At 39.3% G+C, this 20,196-nt stretch overlaps 1 protein-coding gene across 1 annotated transcript in view; it reads right to left on the reverse strand.

Moving 5' to 3' along the window:
- MTUS2 (microtubule associated scaffold protein 2) overlaps window positions 1-20,196 on the reverse strand; it is a 974,348-nt gene that overhangs the window by 573,853 nt on the left and 380,299 nt on the right. The window contains exon 4 of the mRNA XM_073613369.1: window positions 14,246-14,486. Coding sequence (XP_073469470.1) covers window positions 14,246-14,486 — 241 coding nt within the window. The remainder of the gene's footprint in view (window positions 1-14,245; window positions 14,487-20,196) is intronic.

The following is a 20,196-nucleotide window of genomic DNA, read 5'->3' on the forward strand; positions in this document are numbered from 1 at the left end:
AACATTATTAATATGTGTTTTTTTTTCTTTTAATTCTAAAAAACATAAGGCCCACTTATAAGATTACTCACCCCCTCTGATGGCCCATTGATCAATTTGAATGTGGGGGGAGGGGTTCTAATTTGGTTAAAAAACACACCTGACAGTTGCAAACATTTGAGGGGGTGGGGGAGGGGTTCTAATTTGGTTAAAAAACACACCTGACAGTTGCAAACATTTGAGGGGGTGGGGGAGGGGTTCTAATTTGGGTAAAAAACACACCTGACAGTTGCAAACATTTGAGGGGGTGGGGGAGGGGTTCTAATTTGGGTAAAAAACACACCTGACAGTTGCAAACATTTGAGGTGGGTGGGGGAGGTTCAAACAGTACAATGGAGCTGACAATATACATTGTTCAAGGGACTAGAGGCTAGAGATATAAATGGACCCAGGATTGTATGGTGGGGAGGTTATTGAAGGTAAATATGCATGTAGGGCAAAACATGATTAATGTAAAAAAACAGGCATGCATGAAGATAAAGGGGACATTCACAGCATATTCCAAGCATGGTAATTAGGTAACAAGGACATTTAGACAATACATTGGCAAACATTTAATACATATCATGTAATGTTAAAGGATAAAACTTACCTTCATATAGTCCTTCTGCAGGACCTGAATAATGGCAGAACAGGTCTCTGGGATTATGATCCCCAGAGCCTGGGGGGAGATGCCTGTCGAGAACTTCAAGTCCTGAAGACTTCTCCCAGTCGCCAAGTAACGTAAAGTGGCAACTAGCCTCTGCTCCGCAGTGATGGCTTGCCTCATGCAGGTATCCTGTCTGCTGATATAGGGGGTCAGCATAGCCAGCAGACGTTCAAAAACGGGGTCCGTCATCCTGAGATAATTCCTGAAATCCTCAGGATTATTCTCACGGATCTCACGGAGCAAAGGCATGTGCGAGAATTGGTCACGCTGGCGCAACCAATTCTTCGTCCATGAATTCCTCCTCGCCCTGTTCATGGACTGGACTCGGGTCAAAATATTAACCCTAACACCAAGTCCCCACGCAGCACGAACTCGAGAACGAGTACATTCACGCGACATGGCTTCAAAACGGTCCGCTGGTTTAACAAACAAACTTATAACAAACGCACTGAAGAACAGCAAGGCCTATGAAGAGCGACCTGAAAATCAGGAACGAGCGGACCAGAACGGCCTGCTAGGCAGGTTACCAACTGACCAACACGCATTGAAAATTGAAAAGATACAAACCTCACAAGCACAAACTGAACCGCAGAAAACGATCAAAATAAGCTGAAGTGTGAAAAGCGCAAATTGTCTCTAACCAAACTTCTACTAACACAAGATAAACACGAGATTAGCAGAAGGAGCCCAAAGGGTGCCGTAGTGGGGCTTGAACTTCCTTTTTCTAGTCTCGTCATACTTGCTGTACGTCACCGCGTTCAAAACCATCGGACTTTTAGAGTGATTGTGTGTGTCCAAGTCCGTCCGTTTTTAAGTCCGGCGCACCTAGTGGACAAAGTCCGTCGAAAAGTCCGCCGGACAAAGTCTGCCGCAAAGTCCGCTCGTGTGTACGCGGCATCACTGATATGATAAACAGCCCCAGGTGTTCTAGAGGTTAGTCCAAGATTGCATTTATGTACCCAGACTGTGTTCGTTTTCATATCTTAAAAGGTTTCAGAGGGTATTAGGGCTGGTGAGATGACCCTCCCTGTGTGATGGTTATTTTTAACTCTTGAGTCTGGCCAGGAAGTTTGAGAGTAGACTCCCTGGTTACACTCCATGCAGTAATTTCACCAACATGCTGCCGCCAACAGTTTTTGTTGAGACTGGGAAATAATTAAAACTGTTAATAATAGGTCGACCTTGTCTTTTCAGACACTTTTGCAACCAAAGCTGGCTGAAAGTGACTGAGATCACCAAAAATCTTCTTAAGTCTGACCAGAATTATACAAGAGCTAAATGATTTGTTTTTATTTGCAGGAGCCTACAACTAAAAGTGCCTGCTTTGGAACACATAGCTCCTTATGTAAAGCTAAATATGGGGGAAAACATATCTTTCACTTTATCAAATGAGATTATTATTTAGATTCTTGTATAAACACAGTTGTGATCAGTTCTCTTTAAAGTGTTTGTAAAGTCTGAAGGTTTTTCTAACCCTCATGTATTCTATGCATAAAGGTAAAAAAACTTCTCAATGTAGTAGCCCCCAGCCCCCCCCCCCCAATACTTACCTAAGCCCAATCTTCCTCCAGCAATGTGCATGAGAGCCTCGGCTCCCTGGGGACCCTCATTGGCTAATTGGCTAATTGCTCCTGCTGCTGTCAATCACAGCCAGTGAGCCAATGAGGGCAAAGGGGCCGAGCCAAGGTTCTGCGTGTGAATGGACACACAGTGCCTCAGTTTGGGTGTCTCTCATTGCAAGCTGCTTGCTCTGGGGGCACTAAGCAGGAGGGAGGGGCCAAGAACGCTGGCTGGGGACCCAAAAAAGGAGGATCAGGGCTGTGCAAAACCACTGCACCGAGCAGTTAAGTATAACATGTTTGTTATTTTTTTTTATTTGATTTTAATATAACTTTAATCAACCACCCAAACTAAAAAATAACAAGCACAGTGTTTCCGACCTACTTTGTAGCATGGTATTAAATTAATAATGAGAGGTGTAGTTCAATCCAGGTTTCATAATACTGGAGTCAGTTATATTTTCTGATTGGTTGCAATGTATTATTTTACTTTGCAGGTCCTCACCTCTTTTTGTACTCATACTGAATTGAAAGACAGAAACACTGTCACAAAGCCACCAAGCTTAATTGTGTTCTTTCTACTGCATGTATAGATTGTTTATAAGCAATGAGAACACTTTCTCTTTCCTCGGTTCTCATACAAAATGCTTGATAATAAAAGGTCAGGCCTTGATGAATAATTTTACTGATTTTTATATGTTTTGAACACAGTTGAGTTAATTAGCAGCATGATGAAGTTCCCAGTCTACATGAGGTATGGTTTGAGGCTGTGAGCATTACAAAGGCCCCAGGCATTCTACCAGCAGTATGGGTCACCGAGCTCTCATCTGCCATCAACACTGACGTCTCTTCCACTGATAACATGGTAAACTTGAAGGGCCAATTAGATTGCATATGAAATAAAATTACATGTTTCTGTGAGGTTTGCAAGGCCATTAAGTGGTAAAATTCACAGGAGGTATAATATAGCCTGGCAACTAATAGCTCTGCAAATTAACATTATACAACAAGAAAGCCCCGGACACACAGCACAGTGCGGTAAAAGATAAATGTCATTGAACAGTAGTAACACAAATTCAATTAGACTTTTTAGTTCAAGCATAAACATTGCTTAAAGACTGAAAACAAAACTGCATAAAATCTGTCTAGAAGGCTACATTGCTTTCAGTGTCGTTAACAGAATATACATTTTACACTTTCACATACTGGGCAATTCTACTTTACAGCATCCAACAATCCAAGTAATAAAACTGGCTATTAACAATTTTCTGCAGTGTGAAGCTGCTATAGACTTCAGAGTGTGGTTGTACAAGCAGGCACAATCTTATCGTCAGAGGGTGTTTCTGCTAAAACGTCTTTCTATAACCATGCATGCTTGGATCAACTGAACATGCATGTTTTTTCTTTCATAAAAGTTTTATTAGGAATACACAGAGCAAATATCATTTAGAACGGGTAACAATAGTACATACATGTAAACATATGTTGTAATCTTTACATACACACAAGATGACAAGAGGTCATGAAGGTTTAGAACATTTAACGGTGAGGCTTATTAAGGATGGTCAACAGGTCCATCGCTAACTGAAAAGTTACATGAATTTTATTCTTTTGAGAGAGTCATATGTGGTAGGTACCAAATATTGTAGGCGTCTCTAGGAAGTCGAAGAGGATCTACTGTATAGTGAATGGATCCCGTATTCCATGGCTTTGGGATGGGGTTTTAGTGTTGTCTTAGGGGGCCAATTTCGATGGACGAAGTATGTCTATATATTAAGGAGTAATTGGATATCTCTGAGTATTCATAATGAGCAAAAAGGTATTAAGATTTAAAACGGGGTTTGGCATAAGCTGACGGGAGTGGGGGAACCTGGAATATGTTAAGAAGAGCCGATAAGTCTTCACGTAAGGTAATGTGGTCAATGTTGAAAGTAAGTTCATCGTATGTCATAGGTGGCATTAGATAAAAAGAAGGATAGAGGGAGAGTATCAAGGTGGGAAGATGGATGCAGAGGGGAAGGTGGGAAGGGAAGGATGGGAAGGGGGACCATCTCTTACTCCCTTCATATGGTTTGCATAGGAGAGGGGGCTGATTGTCTTTCATTTAGGCGGTGGAATTAATAGTTTTAGATGCTTACGAGAAATAAAGGTTAGATATCCTCGTAAGCCTAATAGATATTTATTAACATCAGTTCACTGTGAGGTCCCATTAAGGGGCTGGTATGGGGGGTTACTGAGTCCGCAGTGTTTTGGAAGTGGGTCCAGCAAGCCCATTAGGTAGAGAATTTGGCGGGGTTGTCTTGTGCTATGCTAATCAAGCGTTCCATCTCTACTATTTATTTATCTTTGTTAGCCATTCTTTGATTGAGGGGGGTTGAGTGGAAGCCCAATGGTGTGGGATACATTGTTTTGCAGCATGACCATGCATGTTTATGGCTGCAAAAGAGAAAGATATACTGTATCTAACAAGAGTCTTATCCTGGGAAAACTAATAGCAATAAGTGAAAATGATCCAACACAGGGGGCCACTATTTACCCCAAGATAGGCTAACAAGGCGTGTGTGTGGAAAAATAGACATGGCCATGCTCAGGTACCTAACTGGTACGTTGAGACCCACTTAACATTCTTGCATTGTGGTGAGATAACATTCCTTTAAAGGACACAAAAAATACTGTTACAGTATCAGGCAATAAAGCATTATTTGCGTATAATTACAAACTAGAGACTTCAATCATCCAGTAATCATGAAAGAATTCTATACTAACTGGAACAAATTGTGTTAGCTAAAATCATTTACAAAGTCCGCTGACTGACAGTTTGTGTTACCTAATGTGAACATGAAGTCAGTTTGTATGTGGCAAGGTTCCACCACTATGACATAGCAGGCACCTTTAGTTGATACCACTCCAGGTATGCAAATAAGCACTGCCACAGCAATAATCCTGAGGGTTCTGGTTCAGAGCATGGCTCCACCCCCTGCTACATGGAGGAGCTTACAATCATAAGGCATAACTGTACTACGCCTGAACAGGTTTCACATTTGAATTAGAGACATATACAGTGCCTTAAAAAAAGTATTCACACCCCTTGAAATTTTCCACAATTTGTCATGTTACAAACAAAAACGTAAAGATATTTTATTGGGGTTTTATGTGATAGACCAACACAAATTGGCACATAATTATGAAGTTGAAAGAAAATGATAAATGGTTTTCCAACATTGTTACAAATAAATATGTGAAAAGTGTGGCATGCATTTGTATTCAGCCCCCTTTACTCTGATACCCCTAAGTAAGTCTTTTTGGGGATGTCTCTACCAGCTTTGCACATCTAGAGAATTACATTTTTGCCCATTCTTCTTTGAAAAATAGCTCAAGCTCTGTCAGATTGGATGGAGAGCATCTGAACAGAAATTTTCAAGTCTTGCCACAGATTCTCAATTGGATTTAGGTCTAGATTTTGACTGTGCCATTCTAACACATGACTATGCTTTGATGTAAACCATTCCATTGTAGCTCTGGCTGTAGGTTTAGGGCCATTGTTCTCCTGGAAGGTGAACCTCTGCCCCAGTCTCAAGTCTTTTGCAGACTCTAACAGGATTTCTTCTAAGATTTACCTGCATTTAGCTGCATCCATCTTTCCATCCAGAGTTACCATGGGGCTCTTGGCTGCTTCTCTGATTAATGCTCTCCTTGCCCGGCTTGTCACTTTAGGTGGATGGCCATGTCTTGGTAGGTCTGCAATTGTGCCATACTCTATTTTTGGTTGATAGATTGAACAGTGCTCCGTGAGATGTTCAAAGCTTGGGATATTTTTTTATAACCTAACCCTGCTTTAAACTTCTCTACAACTTTATCCCTAGCCTGTCTGGTGTGTTCCTTGGCCTTCATGATGCTGTCTGTTACCCTATGTTCTCTAACAAACCTCTGAGGACTTCACATGACAGCTGTTTTTATACTGAGATTAAATTACAGACCGGCAGACTCTATTTACTAATTAGGTGACTTCTGAAGGCAATTGGTTCCACTAGATTTAATTTCATTTGTATTTCCGATCTCCTTATCCGCTTCATTAAAAAAAAAGTACAGTTGTTTACTGAGTTCAGTAACTCAAGTTGAAATTTATACGCATCAAAAGTAGTGATTCTTTCCCTTTCTCCCTATCCCCTGACACATTGAATAAAAAGTTTCATTCAGAGAGAAAGAGTCTGAAACCAAACAATTTTTGGTATGGTACCTTAAAGCCTTTTGTCACAGGGGCACCCTCTACTAAATGTTTACCTAAAACCAAGATTGTGTGCAAGTGTGTTCATTTTTCACTAAAGAAGTAGCACCAGCACCAGAAGGTGAACATTTTTGTAGAATCTCTTAGGGGACCCAGTGCATATAGCCCCACCCCAGGCTAAAGTCTAATTTATGGGTGTTCCTATATGAGGGTACATCACAGCACTGAGCCCCCATCCCTTCTTTAAGCTGATTGATCTTTTATTATTATGACAACAGTCAGTGCTGTGGAGCTGTGTGATAGAGCTGTGTAAACATAAATGGCACCAGCAGGATCCACTGCACTAACTGATAATTCACACATCTCAAAGACAGTAAGCTGCCCAACCATGCTGCTTAGCAACCATGGGACGAATCGGAACTAGACCAAATGCTACATGCACTTCATCCCTTGGGATATTTAATATTGATTTTAAAAATCAACCAAAGAAACCAGTGTTAACTTGGAATGCCCAATCTACCCTGCTGGCTATTTTATTCAGACAGGAGGCACCTGCGGCTGCCCGAATACCTGAACAGTGACCACATCTTATTAAAGGCAGTCAATCTTCATCCAACAATTCTCCCCCAAGCTCTTCCTGACAAGGACAGAACCACCCGAGGTTCAAATTTCAGCCATTTCAACAAGAATTTGTCTAAAATTCAGTCATGTATGACAGGCTTTGCTGTGAAGGGTGTGCAAAACTTACATTTAAGGGTCTGTGCATCTCCTAAGAAGCATACATTCCAGTAGTCTGTAATTCTCAGTGTTTCATATTTTTCAGGTGAAAAGAAAACTAGTTTACTATACGCTTCAGAGATCCATTGAGGTCAGAATAACATTACTATACCTAGCTTATCCTAAGAACACAAACCTAACCCAAAAAGCATAAAGATAACTAGGAATTACAGGCAATACAAGTCAATTTAATTGAGGACCCTCAGATATGCTGGTTCAACGATCCATCCTTTAAATGTAAACCATAAGAATTTGATTTACTCATACTCATACCATCATACTGAATATGAAGGGGACCTGTGCATTATGTCAGGAAGCATGCATTTTGAGTTAATATTGTAAGTTAAAGCAGAAGTAAACCAAAAATACAAATTGTAATATTTTGCTATGTACTAATTCTTAGATGTGGTGGCTGCATACAATTTATTTTTTAAAGGGAATTGAAAAACTCACCAGGTTAAAAAAGGAAAATAAAGAACACAAGACAAAATATAAAACAAATACAGCCACCAAATGTAAGGATTGGTAAACTGCAAAATACAAAATTTTTTTTTTGCGTTTAATACCACTTTACCTTCAAAGTAATTCTGATTTGATTTACACAACTTGACAAGCTTGGTGTCCCCTATTTTCGTTACGGCATTTCAGATGAAGAGTTGTGTATTCTCTCTCCACAGGCCATCTGCAAGTTCAGCCAGGATCCTTACTGAACAACTGATGAGAAAATAAGATTACCCTATTGGGACACTTGAGGACTATAGTTGAGAAACACTGATTTAAAGATTATACAATTCTCAGATTTAATCTTTTGAAAAAGAACAATAAGTGCATCTTAGAAGAGAGAAATGTGTCTATGCTACAGATCCGTAGAAGATTAGTACAGACCTTCACTATGTTAGTTATTTATGTGCAACACAGAAACAATGCAGTTTGCCATAATTTAAGGAAAAACACGATCGATATTAAGAAAAAGAAAGAAGGTGGAGAAGGAATGCAATTCGAATGAAGTTAAATTTTTCAATTCACAAGTACATAAATATAGCAGTGCATTTGTAGCCCACTTTATCAATTGTTTCACATGTTTCAAATAAGCCAAGATACAGTGTCACATTAATGTTTAACTATCATAAAGAGACAGAAACTGCATAGTGTGTTATCCAAACAAGAGTAAATTGTGGCAAGGCCACAACCAATCTCTGGTCTATTCACACAACAGCTGGATCCAAAGAGAAGGACATCTTATTAAAATGAAACTAGCCTATGTTTACAAGACCTTCAGAAGCCAACACATGTTAATTTACTCAGCTGAAGAAGACAAGAATTGGAGTTTCCTCCATTGTGGACAGAAATATTAACAAGCCAAGAAGATATACAAGATATTTATATGTATACTGCGGCAGGGTGGCCCCGCTGAAAAAAATCACGTACCTGTACATGATTTTGTGCACGCGATCTGGGGCACGCGAGTGTCCAATCACAGCGGGTGCCAATCAGTGGGTCCAGTGGCCGCTGGAACCCACCGATCATTTGGAGGAATGGCAGAACGGCGGTCTGCCTATGTAAACAAGGCAGACCGCTGTCCTGTCAGGGAGTAAAAGAGGGATCTTGTGTTTCTGCTAAGCAGAAACACGGATCTCTCTTTTCATCCAGTGCATCCAAACCCCCCCCCCCCACAGTTAGAAAACACTCATAGGGAACACACTGAACTCCTTCCCTGCCAGTGTAATTTATACCGTGTCAGTGCATTTTTTTTAGCACTGATCACTGTATTGGTGTCACTGGTCCCCAAAAAGTGTCATTTAGTGTCAGATTTGTCCACTGCAATGTCACAGTCCTGCTAAAAATCACTGATTGCTGCCATTACTAGTGATAACAATAAAAAAAAAGTCTGTGATAGTGTGGGCGGTTACCCGCGATCACGGTACAGAGAGGCAAAACCAGGATCTGCCTATGTAAACAAGGCATATCCCCGTTCTGACAGGGGACAAAGATGGAGCTCTGCTGTTCCTTGTGATCAGAAACAGCGATGTCTGTGTTGTCCCAGTAAGACCAGCCCCCACACAGTTAGAACACACCCAGGGAACACAGTCAACCCCTTGATCGCCCCCTAGTGTTAACCCCTTCCCTGCCAGTGTCATTTATACATTGATCAGTGCATTTTTTTAGCAACGGTCACTGTATTGATGTCACTGGTCCCCAAAAAGTGTAGTCACTTAGGGCCAGATTTGTCCACCGCGATGTCGCAGTCCCACTAAAAATTGCAGATCGCTGCCATTACCAGTAAAAACAATAAAAAAAAAAAAAAATGTCCCTAAATCTATCCCCTATTTTGTAGACATTATGAATTTTGTGCAAACCAATCAATATACGCTTATTGGGATTTTTTTTACCAAATATATGTAGAGGAATACATATTGGCCTAAATTTATGAAGAAATTTTTTTTTTTTTAAAGTAAAAAACATTGTTTTTTTTTTCAAAATGGTCGGTCTTTTTTTGTTTATAGTGCAAAAAATAAAAACTGCAGAGGTGATCAAATACCACCAAAAGAAATCTCTATTTGTGGGAAAAAAAGGACATCAATTTTGTTTGAGTACAACGTTGCACGCCAGCACAATTGTTAGTTAAAGCAACACAGTGCCATATCACAAAAAATGGCCTGGTCATTAAGGGGGTAAATCCTTCCGGGACTGAAGTGGTTAATCGAGAGAAGAGTAACATGGAAGTCAATTTAACTGTTTAATAATTTATCAGACAGAACCGTTGATATTGTTGAGTTCACTTTTGGAAAAAGATAAAAGGACGTATCAGCATTACAATGTATATAAATGCATAAGGCATAATAATATACGAAGGGCCTTGATCATGACAAGATATCATATTACCTAAAAAAGGATTTAGTAAGAAATTTATCATATTTTTGTTTGTTTATAATAATTTCATAAGAAATATGTGTGCTTCATAATTTAGACATACTCAAGTAGTGAAATGGGAAGAGTCTAAAGAATATGCAAAACATTGTAATTATTATTTTAATGTGGATAGTTGTATAAATAATTCCATCACTTTCAAAAAGGTTCATGTTTATATGGTAATATACTAAAAATAAACATCACTAATAATGCCACCAAACCCTCGGAGGAAGATGTTCTGTATACCCTACGAATAACATACAGAACATGAGAAATTAGTAAATAGCACCAACTACACTCTCTGGGAGGGTTCCTAAACTGTATTGTTTTTGGTAGATAAATAAGCAAGCTCGGGGAGACAAAGGATCATCACTTATCATTATACACTCATCATCCATCATCACACATCACGGGACACACATCCTTTATCTTAAAAAGACACCATTTTGAAAGACAGACTCCATCCTAAGCTCCTTTTGGACACCACCTTGAGGGTTTGGTCAGCAGCTTTATTAGGGCAATCCATCCTGAGCAATCCACTCCATCCGCTTCTGAGGGTAATTAATAGTATATTAATCTCTAGTTGATTTTTGTTTTCTTAATTGATATTCCAATTGCAATAGTTTTGCTGGGTAATTTGATATTCCGCTCTCGACAACATAACCTTTAGGGACAATTTTTTTATTTTTCCTTTTTCTGTATTGGTGCAAACCACAGACAGGTTTAGGCCTTTATTCTTTCTGCAGGAGAATAACGGTAGGAATCTGTCAAAGGGAGATTGTCTGCCAGGTTTAGTTATAAATGGTTATGCTGTCCAAGAGTGGAAATGTAATTATCTGATTTAGTATATACCCATGTTTTAGTGGGGTACCTTAGCTAATACACTGTGAACATAATTTCAGTGTCTGTGTCCTCCTAAAAAATATGTGCATAGGACAACAAATTTCAGGAATAATTGATTTGCTACCTGAAATATTTTTGACAATCCAGTTTTATATTGGAGGTACTGTTATACATCGATCAAATAAATGATTGATATTGCTGACTCAGTTAATCGTTGAAACATCCTGACACACCCCTTTATTCCAGAGCATGTATAGCCAAAACATTTTTTTGGGGGGGTAAAGTAGGGCAGGCCTATAATGTCTGTAAATTTATGTTATCTATCTGTGTCCCACTGGGGAGATTTCCCTTCCTGTTGCAGACATGCAAGAGAAATGGGAGGAAATCTCTACAAATAGGCAGGGATTCCTCTCTCAGTTGTCACTGGAACAAATGTCCCCATTGTTCTGGTCAAACTGTAAGATTTTCGGTTTCTTATTACTTTCTGTCCTGGTGACAACAGTCACCTGGAAAAATTACATAGTTGCACAGTTACATAGTAGGTAAGGTTGAATAAAGACATCAGTCTATCCAGTTCAACCTGTGTAGATGTACATGTGTCAGTGTCTATAATTATTTTCCATATTCCTGTATGTTGTGTTCTTTAAGATGCACATCCAAGAGTCTTTTAAAAATATTCATACTCCCCGCTGCCATCACTAATTGTGAAGAGAGTTCCACAGCTTTATTGCTCCTTCAATCTCATTGTGTGGCCCCGTATCCTCTTACACTCCCTGTGACTGAATAGTTTTTTCCTTTGCTGGGATCACCATTGAGATATTTGTAGATCGTTATGTCCCCTCTCACGCGTCGCTTCTCCAATGAGAATAAATTTAGTGCTTGTAGCCGTTCCTCGTAATTGAGGTTGTCCAGGCACTTTATTATTTTGTTGCCCTTCTTTGGACTCTCTCCAGTTCCAGCACATCCCTTCTGAGGACTGGTGACCAGAACTGGACGGAGTACTCCAGATGTGGCCCAACCAAAGTTTTATAAAGTGGCAGTATTATCGTTTTATTCCTGGAGTATATCCCCTTTTTTATGCATGCTAAATTTTGACGGCTTTGGTAGCTGCAGCTTGACATTGCATGCTATTGCTCAGTCTGTCATCTACTAGGACCCCCAGATCTTTCTCCATCCTTGATTCCCCCAGCGGTTCTCCCCCTAGTGAGTAGTTTGCATTTATGTTTTTTGCCCCAAGTGCATTACTTTACATTTCTCCACATTAAACCTAATTTGCCATGTAGTTGCCCATGCCATTATTTTGCTCAGGTCTTTCGGTAAAATTTCTATATCCTGACGTGAAGTTATTATCCTGCTTATTTTTGTGTTATCCACAAAAACTGAGATTGAGCTATTTATCCTATCCTCTATATCATTTATGAATAAATTGAATAGAATTGGTCCCAAGACTGAACCTTGGGGTACCCTAATTACCACTCCAGACCAGTCTGAGTACACGCTATTTATCACCACCCTTTGGATACGCCCCTGTAACCAGTTTTTACCCAAGAACAAACCTTATGGTCCATGCCTGCAGAACTCAGCTTGTAAACGAAGCACTTCAAATGCTTTTGCAAAATCCAGACACTCTAAATCACAGGTCTTCCCTGTCTAGATGGTAGCTCACTTCCTCGTAGATTGTTAGCAGATTAGTCTGGCAAGAACGACCTTTTCCTAAACCCATGCTGATTACTAATGATACTTTTTTCTTCAGTAAATTTTTGGATATAGTCCCTTATCATCCCCTTCAATAATTTACCAATGATTGATGTTAGGCTGACTGGCCTGTAGTTTCCAGGCATTTGTCTCTGCCCTTTTTTTGAATATTGGTATCACATTGGCTTTTCTCCAATCAGCTGGTACAATTCCTGTCAGTATGCTGTCCACAAAGATAAGGAACAATGGTCTGGCTATAACCTGACTGAGTTCTCTGAGGACTCTCGGGTGTAAGCCATCCGATCCTGGTGATTTATTTGTATTAAGTTTATTCAGTCTTTCCTTGACTTCGGCCTCTGTAAGCCACAAGGATACGTCCTGTGATGTGTCACTAATAGTACTGTTGCATTCGGTATACCCCTCCTGCGTAAAAACTAAGGAGAAGAAGTCATTTAGTACAGTTGCCTTCTCTGTGTCATCTGTAACCATCCTCCCATCCTCATCTTCTATGTGGGCAATGTGATCTGATCTTGCCTTTTTATTGTTAATATATCTAAAAAATTTCTTAAGTTTTTTTTACTCTCCTCTGCTATGTGTCTCTTGTAATTTTTTTTAGCTGCCCTGATTGCGGTTCCACACTTCTTTTTGCATTCCTTGTAGTGTTGGAATGCTGACGATGACCCATGCCCTTTATATTTTTTAAAGTCCATATTTTTCTCTTTAATGAGGCTTTTCACATTACGGTTTAGCCACACAGGTTTAACATTCGCTCTTCTATATTTATTGCCCAATGGAATGCACTGTGTGATACCTTTGTTTAATATGCTCCTAAAGCATTCCCATTTTTCTTCTGCGTTCAATGTTTCTAGGATTTGCTCCCAATTGATGTTATGTAATAATGACCACAATTCAGAAAAATTGGCTCAGTTGAAATTTAGTGTTTTTGTGCTACCCTCGTCCTCCTTTTTCTATGATTTACGCTAAATGTGATCATCCTATGATAGCTAGATCCCAAGTTGTCCCGTTTTGCCACATCTGAGATCAGACTCGAGAGGGTAAATCAACCTATCAGGAACAAATACTGCAACAAAATCTTGATGGGGTCCAAATCTTTCCCTACTCTATTTAAAACCAAATAAAAAATGATTTTAGACTTGCAGCTCCTTTTAGCTATCAGCTACAAATCTGTGGTTTGTTTTTGAATGACCTATGCCTGACTAATTCTGCTGTTACACCACATTTGCCTTATGTCTTGCAACCTATGTACTTATGCGGCACAGCTGCCCTGTATCCTCTTTAAAAAAATGTATCTTCTTGTAAAAAAAAATTGCCAGTTTAAAAATAAATGCAAAAATGGGGCCATGCACACACTTTAATCATAAGACTTTCACACAAAATCTGTAAATTTCAAATGCACCCAATGATGTTTTAAAACATAAGTGACTAAATAGTGGTTGCTGTGCATATTCTTACTGTATATGTGACTGTAGCACTAACACCTATGACCCATAAGAACTTGTATGAGTTTGTTAGTAATATGGACTGTACCTGTTGCCTCTTGGTTGCTGCTTGTTGCAGCTGCTGTTACCAGTTCTTGATGAGGTATAGAACCACTTGAGGATCTTTGACTTGCAATCAGTATTCTGCTCTTTGCTGATGGGAGTCTAGACATGGCACCTAATCCAAGCTGTGGCTTCAGAATCATGGTGGATCTGTAGAAGGTGGGTGGCACCTCATAATGAGTAAATGTTGAAGAGCAGAAGTCATCCTTTCTCTGTCTTTCACCCGTCTACACAATGAAAACAGAGGAGACAATTTTATACATTCATCTTCTGCGTGCTAGCACTTGAAAGTAAATTACATTTGTCCCTGAAGCAATATATATCACACCAAGTAACCGGCATCTACAGGGCAACATCATGACAAATTGACAATATTCTTCTTTGTAAACTATTACATAGAGGTATATCATATCTCTTGGTCTGTGATGAATTGCACTCTCTGGTACTTGGTTATTACAGCCTAACTTAAAGTCTCTCAAAATAAAGTTTAATTCAGGTTTAAAAAAAGTGTTTATGCTTATAGTCTGTACATATGGGTAAATACCATCAAACATTTTTTTTTAAGAGAAATGACCCAATCCCCAGAATAGAATCATTAAAAGAAAAAATAAAGGAAGATTTGTGGGTAAAATAGGACAAGAACGGCTCTTGTGCCTCATTACGTACCATGGGATACATAGTCCTTAGAAAGCAAAAGTAAGCCAAAGAAATTAGCAGAGGCGAAGCCACATAAAACGCAAGGAATCTACAAAGTTATGAAAAAATCACAACAGGAAAGGAGTTTTTCAGGTAAGCTTGTATTGGACTGTAAACATAACTTTTGTTTGTAGTTATTTTGCTATTATTATATCCAAAATCAATTAAAACACAAATACACTATATTGTCAAAAGTATTGTGACACCAGCCTTTACACACACATGACGTTTAATGGCATCCCAGTCTTAGTCGGTAGGGCTCTATTGAGTTGGCCCACCCTTTTGCAGCTATAACAGCTATAAGTCTTCTGGGAAGGCTGTCCACAAGGTTTAGCAGTGTGTCTATAGGAATGTTTGACCATTCTTCCAGAAAGGCCTGGCTCGCAGTCTCCTCTCTACTTCATCCCAAAGGTGTTCTATCGGGTTGAGGTCAGGTCTTTTTTGTGCACTGGTCCAAATCATTTGGTGGGGGGATTATGGTGTGGGGTTGTTTTTTTTAGGGGCTGGGCTTGGCCCCTTAGTTCCAGTAAACGGAACGCTTAAGGTATCAGCATACCAAGATATTTTGGACTATTTCATGTTCCCAACTTTGTGGGAACAGTTTGGGGATGGCCCCTTCCTGTTCCAACATGACTGTGCACCAGTGCACAAAGCAAGGTCCATAAAGACAGTTCATGTGCGTGTAAAGGCAGTGGCTTTTGACAATATAGTGTAGATACAGTGCCTTGAAAAAGTATTCATACCCCTTGAAATTTTCCACATTTTGTTATGTTACAACCAAAAACGTAAATGTATTTTATTGGGATTTTATGTGATAGACCAACACAAAGTGGCACATAATCGTAAAGTGGAAGGAAAATGATACATGGTTTGCAATTTATTTTACAAATAAATATGTGAAAAGTGTGGTGTGCATTTGTATTCAGCCCCCTTTACTCTGATACACCTAACTAAAATTGAATGGAACCAACTGCCTTCAGAAGTCACATAATTAGTAAATAGAGTCCACCTGTGTATAATTTAATCTCCGTATAAATACAGCTGTTCTGTGAAACCCTCTGAGGTTTGTTAGAGAACCTTAGTGAACAAACAGTATCATGGAGGCAATGGAACACATCAGAAAGGTCAGGGATAAAGTTGTGGAGAAGTTTAAAGTAGGGTTATTATTATAAAACGTGAGCAGCGCTAAAAATAAGTGAACAAGCATATAGAGTGATATATATGTAAACAAAAAAGCCCTGAAGGACTCGGAAATAACATATATGAAACACAATTAAGGTCACAGAATAAAAAAAAAGGGGGTAAAAATATGTCCAAATAGTGAAAAAATTGGAGTAAATGGATATTCAGTCCAGATAGAAGCCCTGAAGGACTCGAAAATAGCATATATGAAACACAATTAGGGTCACAGAAAAAAAACAAAAAAGGGGGGTAAAAATAAGTCCAAATAGTGAAAAAATGTGAGTAAATGGATATTCAGTCCAGATAGAAGAGGGAAAGGAGTCCAACCAAAGATGTACGGATAAAAATAATTCAATCACAAAACACCAGCATGTGAGGGGATCCACCACCGTGTGTATTATGCGCTTACCAGATGGCAAGCTTTAGTAAGCTTGTACAGCAACCTGATGGTCAATACAGGAACCGTCACACCACGCCTTTCAATAAAGGACCAGGACTCAAAACAAGGCAGCTCAATCCAACCCGACATTCAATAGGCAGAACCCAGAAATATAAAACAACGGCTCTCCATAGTGTGAAATCGTTAAGACCAAGATTTAATGTAAATAAAGATTGCACTTACATGTGAACTAGAGATAAAAGCATATAAAAGCACTGCAGCCGGCCGGCTAATGGACACCTGTTCAGAACGAGGTACAGGATATACTGTGATGACATCAGCGCGTCTACCATCCGACGTACGTTTCGTCTCACGAAGACATCGTCAAAGGAACGGGCGACGCACTGACTCATCGCACATTTATAACAAGCGAAAACAAAACCAAGCCTCGTTGTGAGACATCGGTGGCAAAGCTCAACTTCCTGGTAAAAACAGGAAGTGATTGAAAGATGTTAACGTCTATATCTGGCTCTAAATTCAAAGTAGAAATCAGATTAAAGTGATAAAATACATTGAATTAAAATGGATGTTATTCCCAATTTTGACAAGGAACTGAACATGGAAACAGATTACAAAAGTAATGTACAAAACTATGTTAATATTCCCTACGCCATCTAGTGGAGAAAAAAGGGGGAGGAAATCCAGGAAACCTTAAAAAGGGGCCAAATGTGTTATATAGGTGTTGAATGACTAAACAACTGAAAAGAGGAGATAAAATGGAAAAATGGAAAATGGAAATAATAATAATAAAAATAAAAATAAAAATAAAAATAAAATTAAAATTAAAATAAAAATAAATATAAAATTAGAAATAAAAATAAAGATAAAAATAAAATTAGAAATAAAAATAAAAATAAAATTAGAAATAAAAAATAAATAAAAAAATGAAAATAAAAATAAAGAAAAAGAAAAAGAAAAAATTAAAAGAAAAAATTATTGTAGGGAGGAAAAATTTCTTAAACCCTCTCTTATACTAAAAATGAATAAGGCAAAAAATATAAAAATTAAAAGCCATAAAAGCTGAGGCAGATAGTAAGAAATCGCACCGAAATTAATTTGGGCTAAGCCACCGAGGACTCACACCAAGTGTACATATTGAATAGATAATAATTAAGAGTTGTCAATTAATGCATTAAGGTCCACCTCTACATTAAGTCCAAAGGGGGTGTAACATCTCAATTTATGTATCCATGACATCTCAAGCCTTGAGATCCCACGTATCAGACATCCACCCCTCCAATGGGTGGTATACTTATCAATCCCCAAAAAGATGGTTTTAGCGGGATTCCGATTGTGGGCCTCAAGGTAATGTCTGGATACTGGGTGTTTAGGGAACCCAGTCAAAATATTCGTCACATGCTCATTGAGCCTAACAGAGAGGGGACGCTTGGTCCTGCCTACATATTGCAGTCTGCAAGGACATTGAAGCAGATAAACGACCCTCTCTGTTGAGCATGTCATGAATGGTTTGATCACAAACTCCTCTGAAGTGCTGGTGGAAACAAACTTATGCATACACAACCACTCAGGGAGCATACCCTGCACTTCCTACAAAAAATATCCCAAGCTTTGAACATCTCACAGAGCACTGTTCAATTCATAATCCAAAAATGGAAAGAGTATAGCACAACTGCAAACCTAGCAAGAAATAGCTGTTCACCTAAACTGACAGGCCAGGCAAGGAGAGCATAAATCAGAGAAGCAGCCAAGAGGCCCATGGTAACTCTGCAGGAGCTGCAGAGATCCACAGCTCAGGTGGGAGAATCTGTCCACAGGACAACTATTAGTCGTGCACTCCACAAGTCTGGCCTTTATGGAAGAGTGGCAAGAAGAAAGCCATTGTTGTAAAAAAGTCATAAGAAGTCTTGTTTGCAGTTTGTGAGAAACCATGTGGGAGACACATGTGGGAGACACAGCAAACGTGTGGCAGAAGGTGCTCTGGTCATATGAGACCAAAATTGGCCTAAAAGCAAAAAGCTATGTGTGGAAGAAAACTAACACTGCGCATCACCCTGAACACACCATCCCCACTGCTGGTGGTGGCAGCATCATGTTGTGGGGATGTTTTCTTCAGCGGGGACAAGGAAGAGTTGGTCAGAGTTGATGGGAAGATGGATGAGGCAAAATACAGGACAATCTTAGAAGAAAACCTGTTAGAGTCTGCAAAAGACTTGAGACTGGGGTGGAGGTTCACCTTCCAGCAGGACAACGACCCTAAAAATATAGCCAGAGCTACAATGGAATACAGGGATACATGTATTCATGTGTTAGAATGGCCCAGTCAAAAATAAAAATTCCCTAAAAAAAAAAATATATATATATATATATATATATATATATATATATATATATATATATATATATATATATATATATATATATATAGTTATATAGTTTGTAGATGCTATAACCTTTGTGCAAACCAATCAATATAGGCTTATTGGGATTTTTTTTTACCAAAAACATGTAGCAGAATACATATTGGCCTAAACTGATGGAAAAAATTGGATTTGTTACTTTTTATTGGATATGTTCTATAGCAGAAAATAAAAAATATATATATTTTTTTTTCAAAATTGTCGCACTTTTTTTGTTTATAGCACAAAAAAAAAAAAAAATGTAGCTGTGATCAAATTCCACCAAAAGAAACCTCTATTTGTGGGGGAAAAAAGACACCAACATTATTTGGGTACAGCATCGCACAACCGCGCAATTGTCCGTTAAAAAAACGCAGTGCCGTATCGCAAAGAATAGCCTGGTCATTAAGGGGGTAAAACCTTCCAAAACTGAAGTGATTAACCTCTTTGACCCCACAGAAGCACGAAGTTGTGGGGCATGTGCAGAGTGGCCCATTTACTTTAATGGGTCATGAATGGCGGGTGAAAGCGGTGATCTTTGATTTCTCCCTAGTCATTCAGGCAGATTTTCACCTCTCTAAGGTTGCCTACTTCTGTCCTAGGCTATGCAGAAATCCATCCCTCCAAGTGCTACAACAAAGCTCTAACCACTTGCAAACCAGCCACAGTATATATACTGTGGCAGGTTGGCTCTATTGCGCAAAACAATGTACCTGTATGTCATTTCGTGTAATAGATACTGTGGGCACGTGCCTGCCACCAGAAGCACACACAGGTCCAGCGGACTTGATGTCTGCCAGCCACCATTGATCGCTCCACAGAGAGGCAGAACAGGGATCTGCCTATGTAAACAAAGCGGATCCCCGTTCTGACAGAGGATAACATGGAGATCTGCTGTTCCTAGTGATCAGGAATAGCGATCTCTGTGTTGTCCCAGTGGGCCTCCCCCCACACAGTTAGAACACACCCAGGGAACACAGTTAACCCCTTGATCGCCCCCTAGTGTTAACCCCTTCCCTGCCAGAGTCATTTATACATTGATCAGTGCATTTTTTTAGCACTGATCACTGTAATAATGTCACTGGTCCCCAAAAAGTGTCATTTGGGGTCAGATTTGTCCACCGCAATCTCGCACTACCACTAAAAAAACACAGATCGCTGCCATTACCAGTAAAAACATTAAAAATTAAAAGTCCATAAATCTATTCCCTATTTTGTAGACACTACAACTTTTGCGCAAACCAATCAATATTCGCTTTTTAC

Source organism: Aquarana catesbeiana, linkage group LG02, assembly GCF_042186555.1.
Source record: "Aquarana catesbeiana isolate 2022-GZ linkage group LG02, ASM4218655v1, whole genome shotgun sequence".
Taxonomy (NCBI): domain Eukaryota; kingdom Metazoa; phylum Chordata; class Amphibia; order Anura; family Ranidae; genus Aquarana; species Aquarana catesbeiana.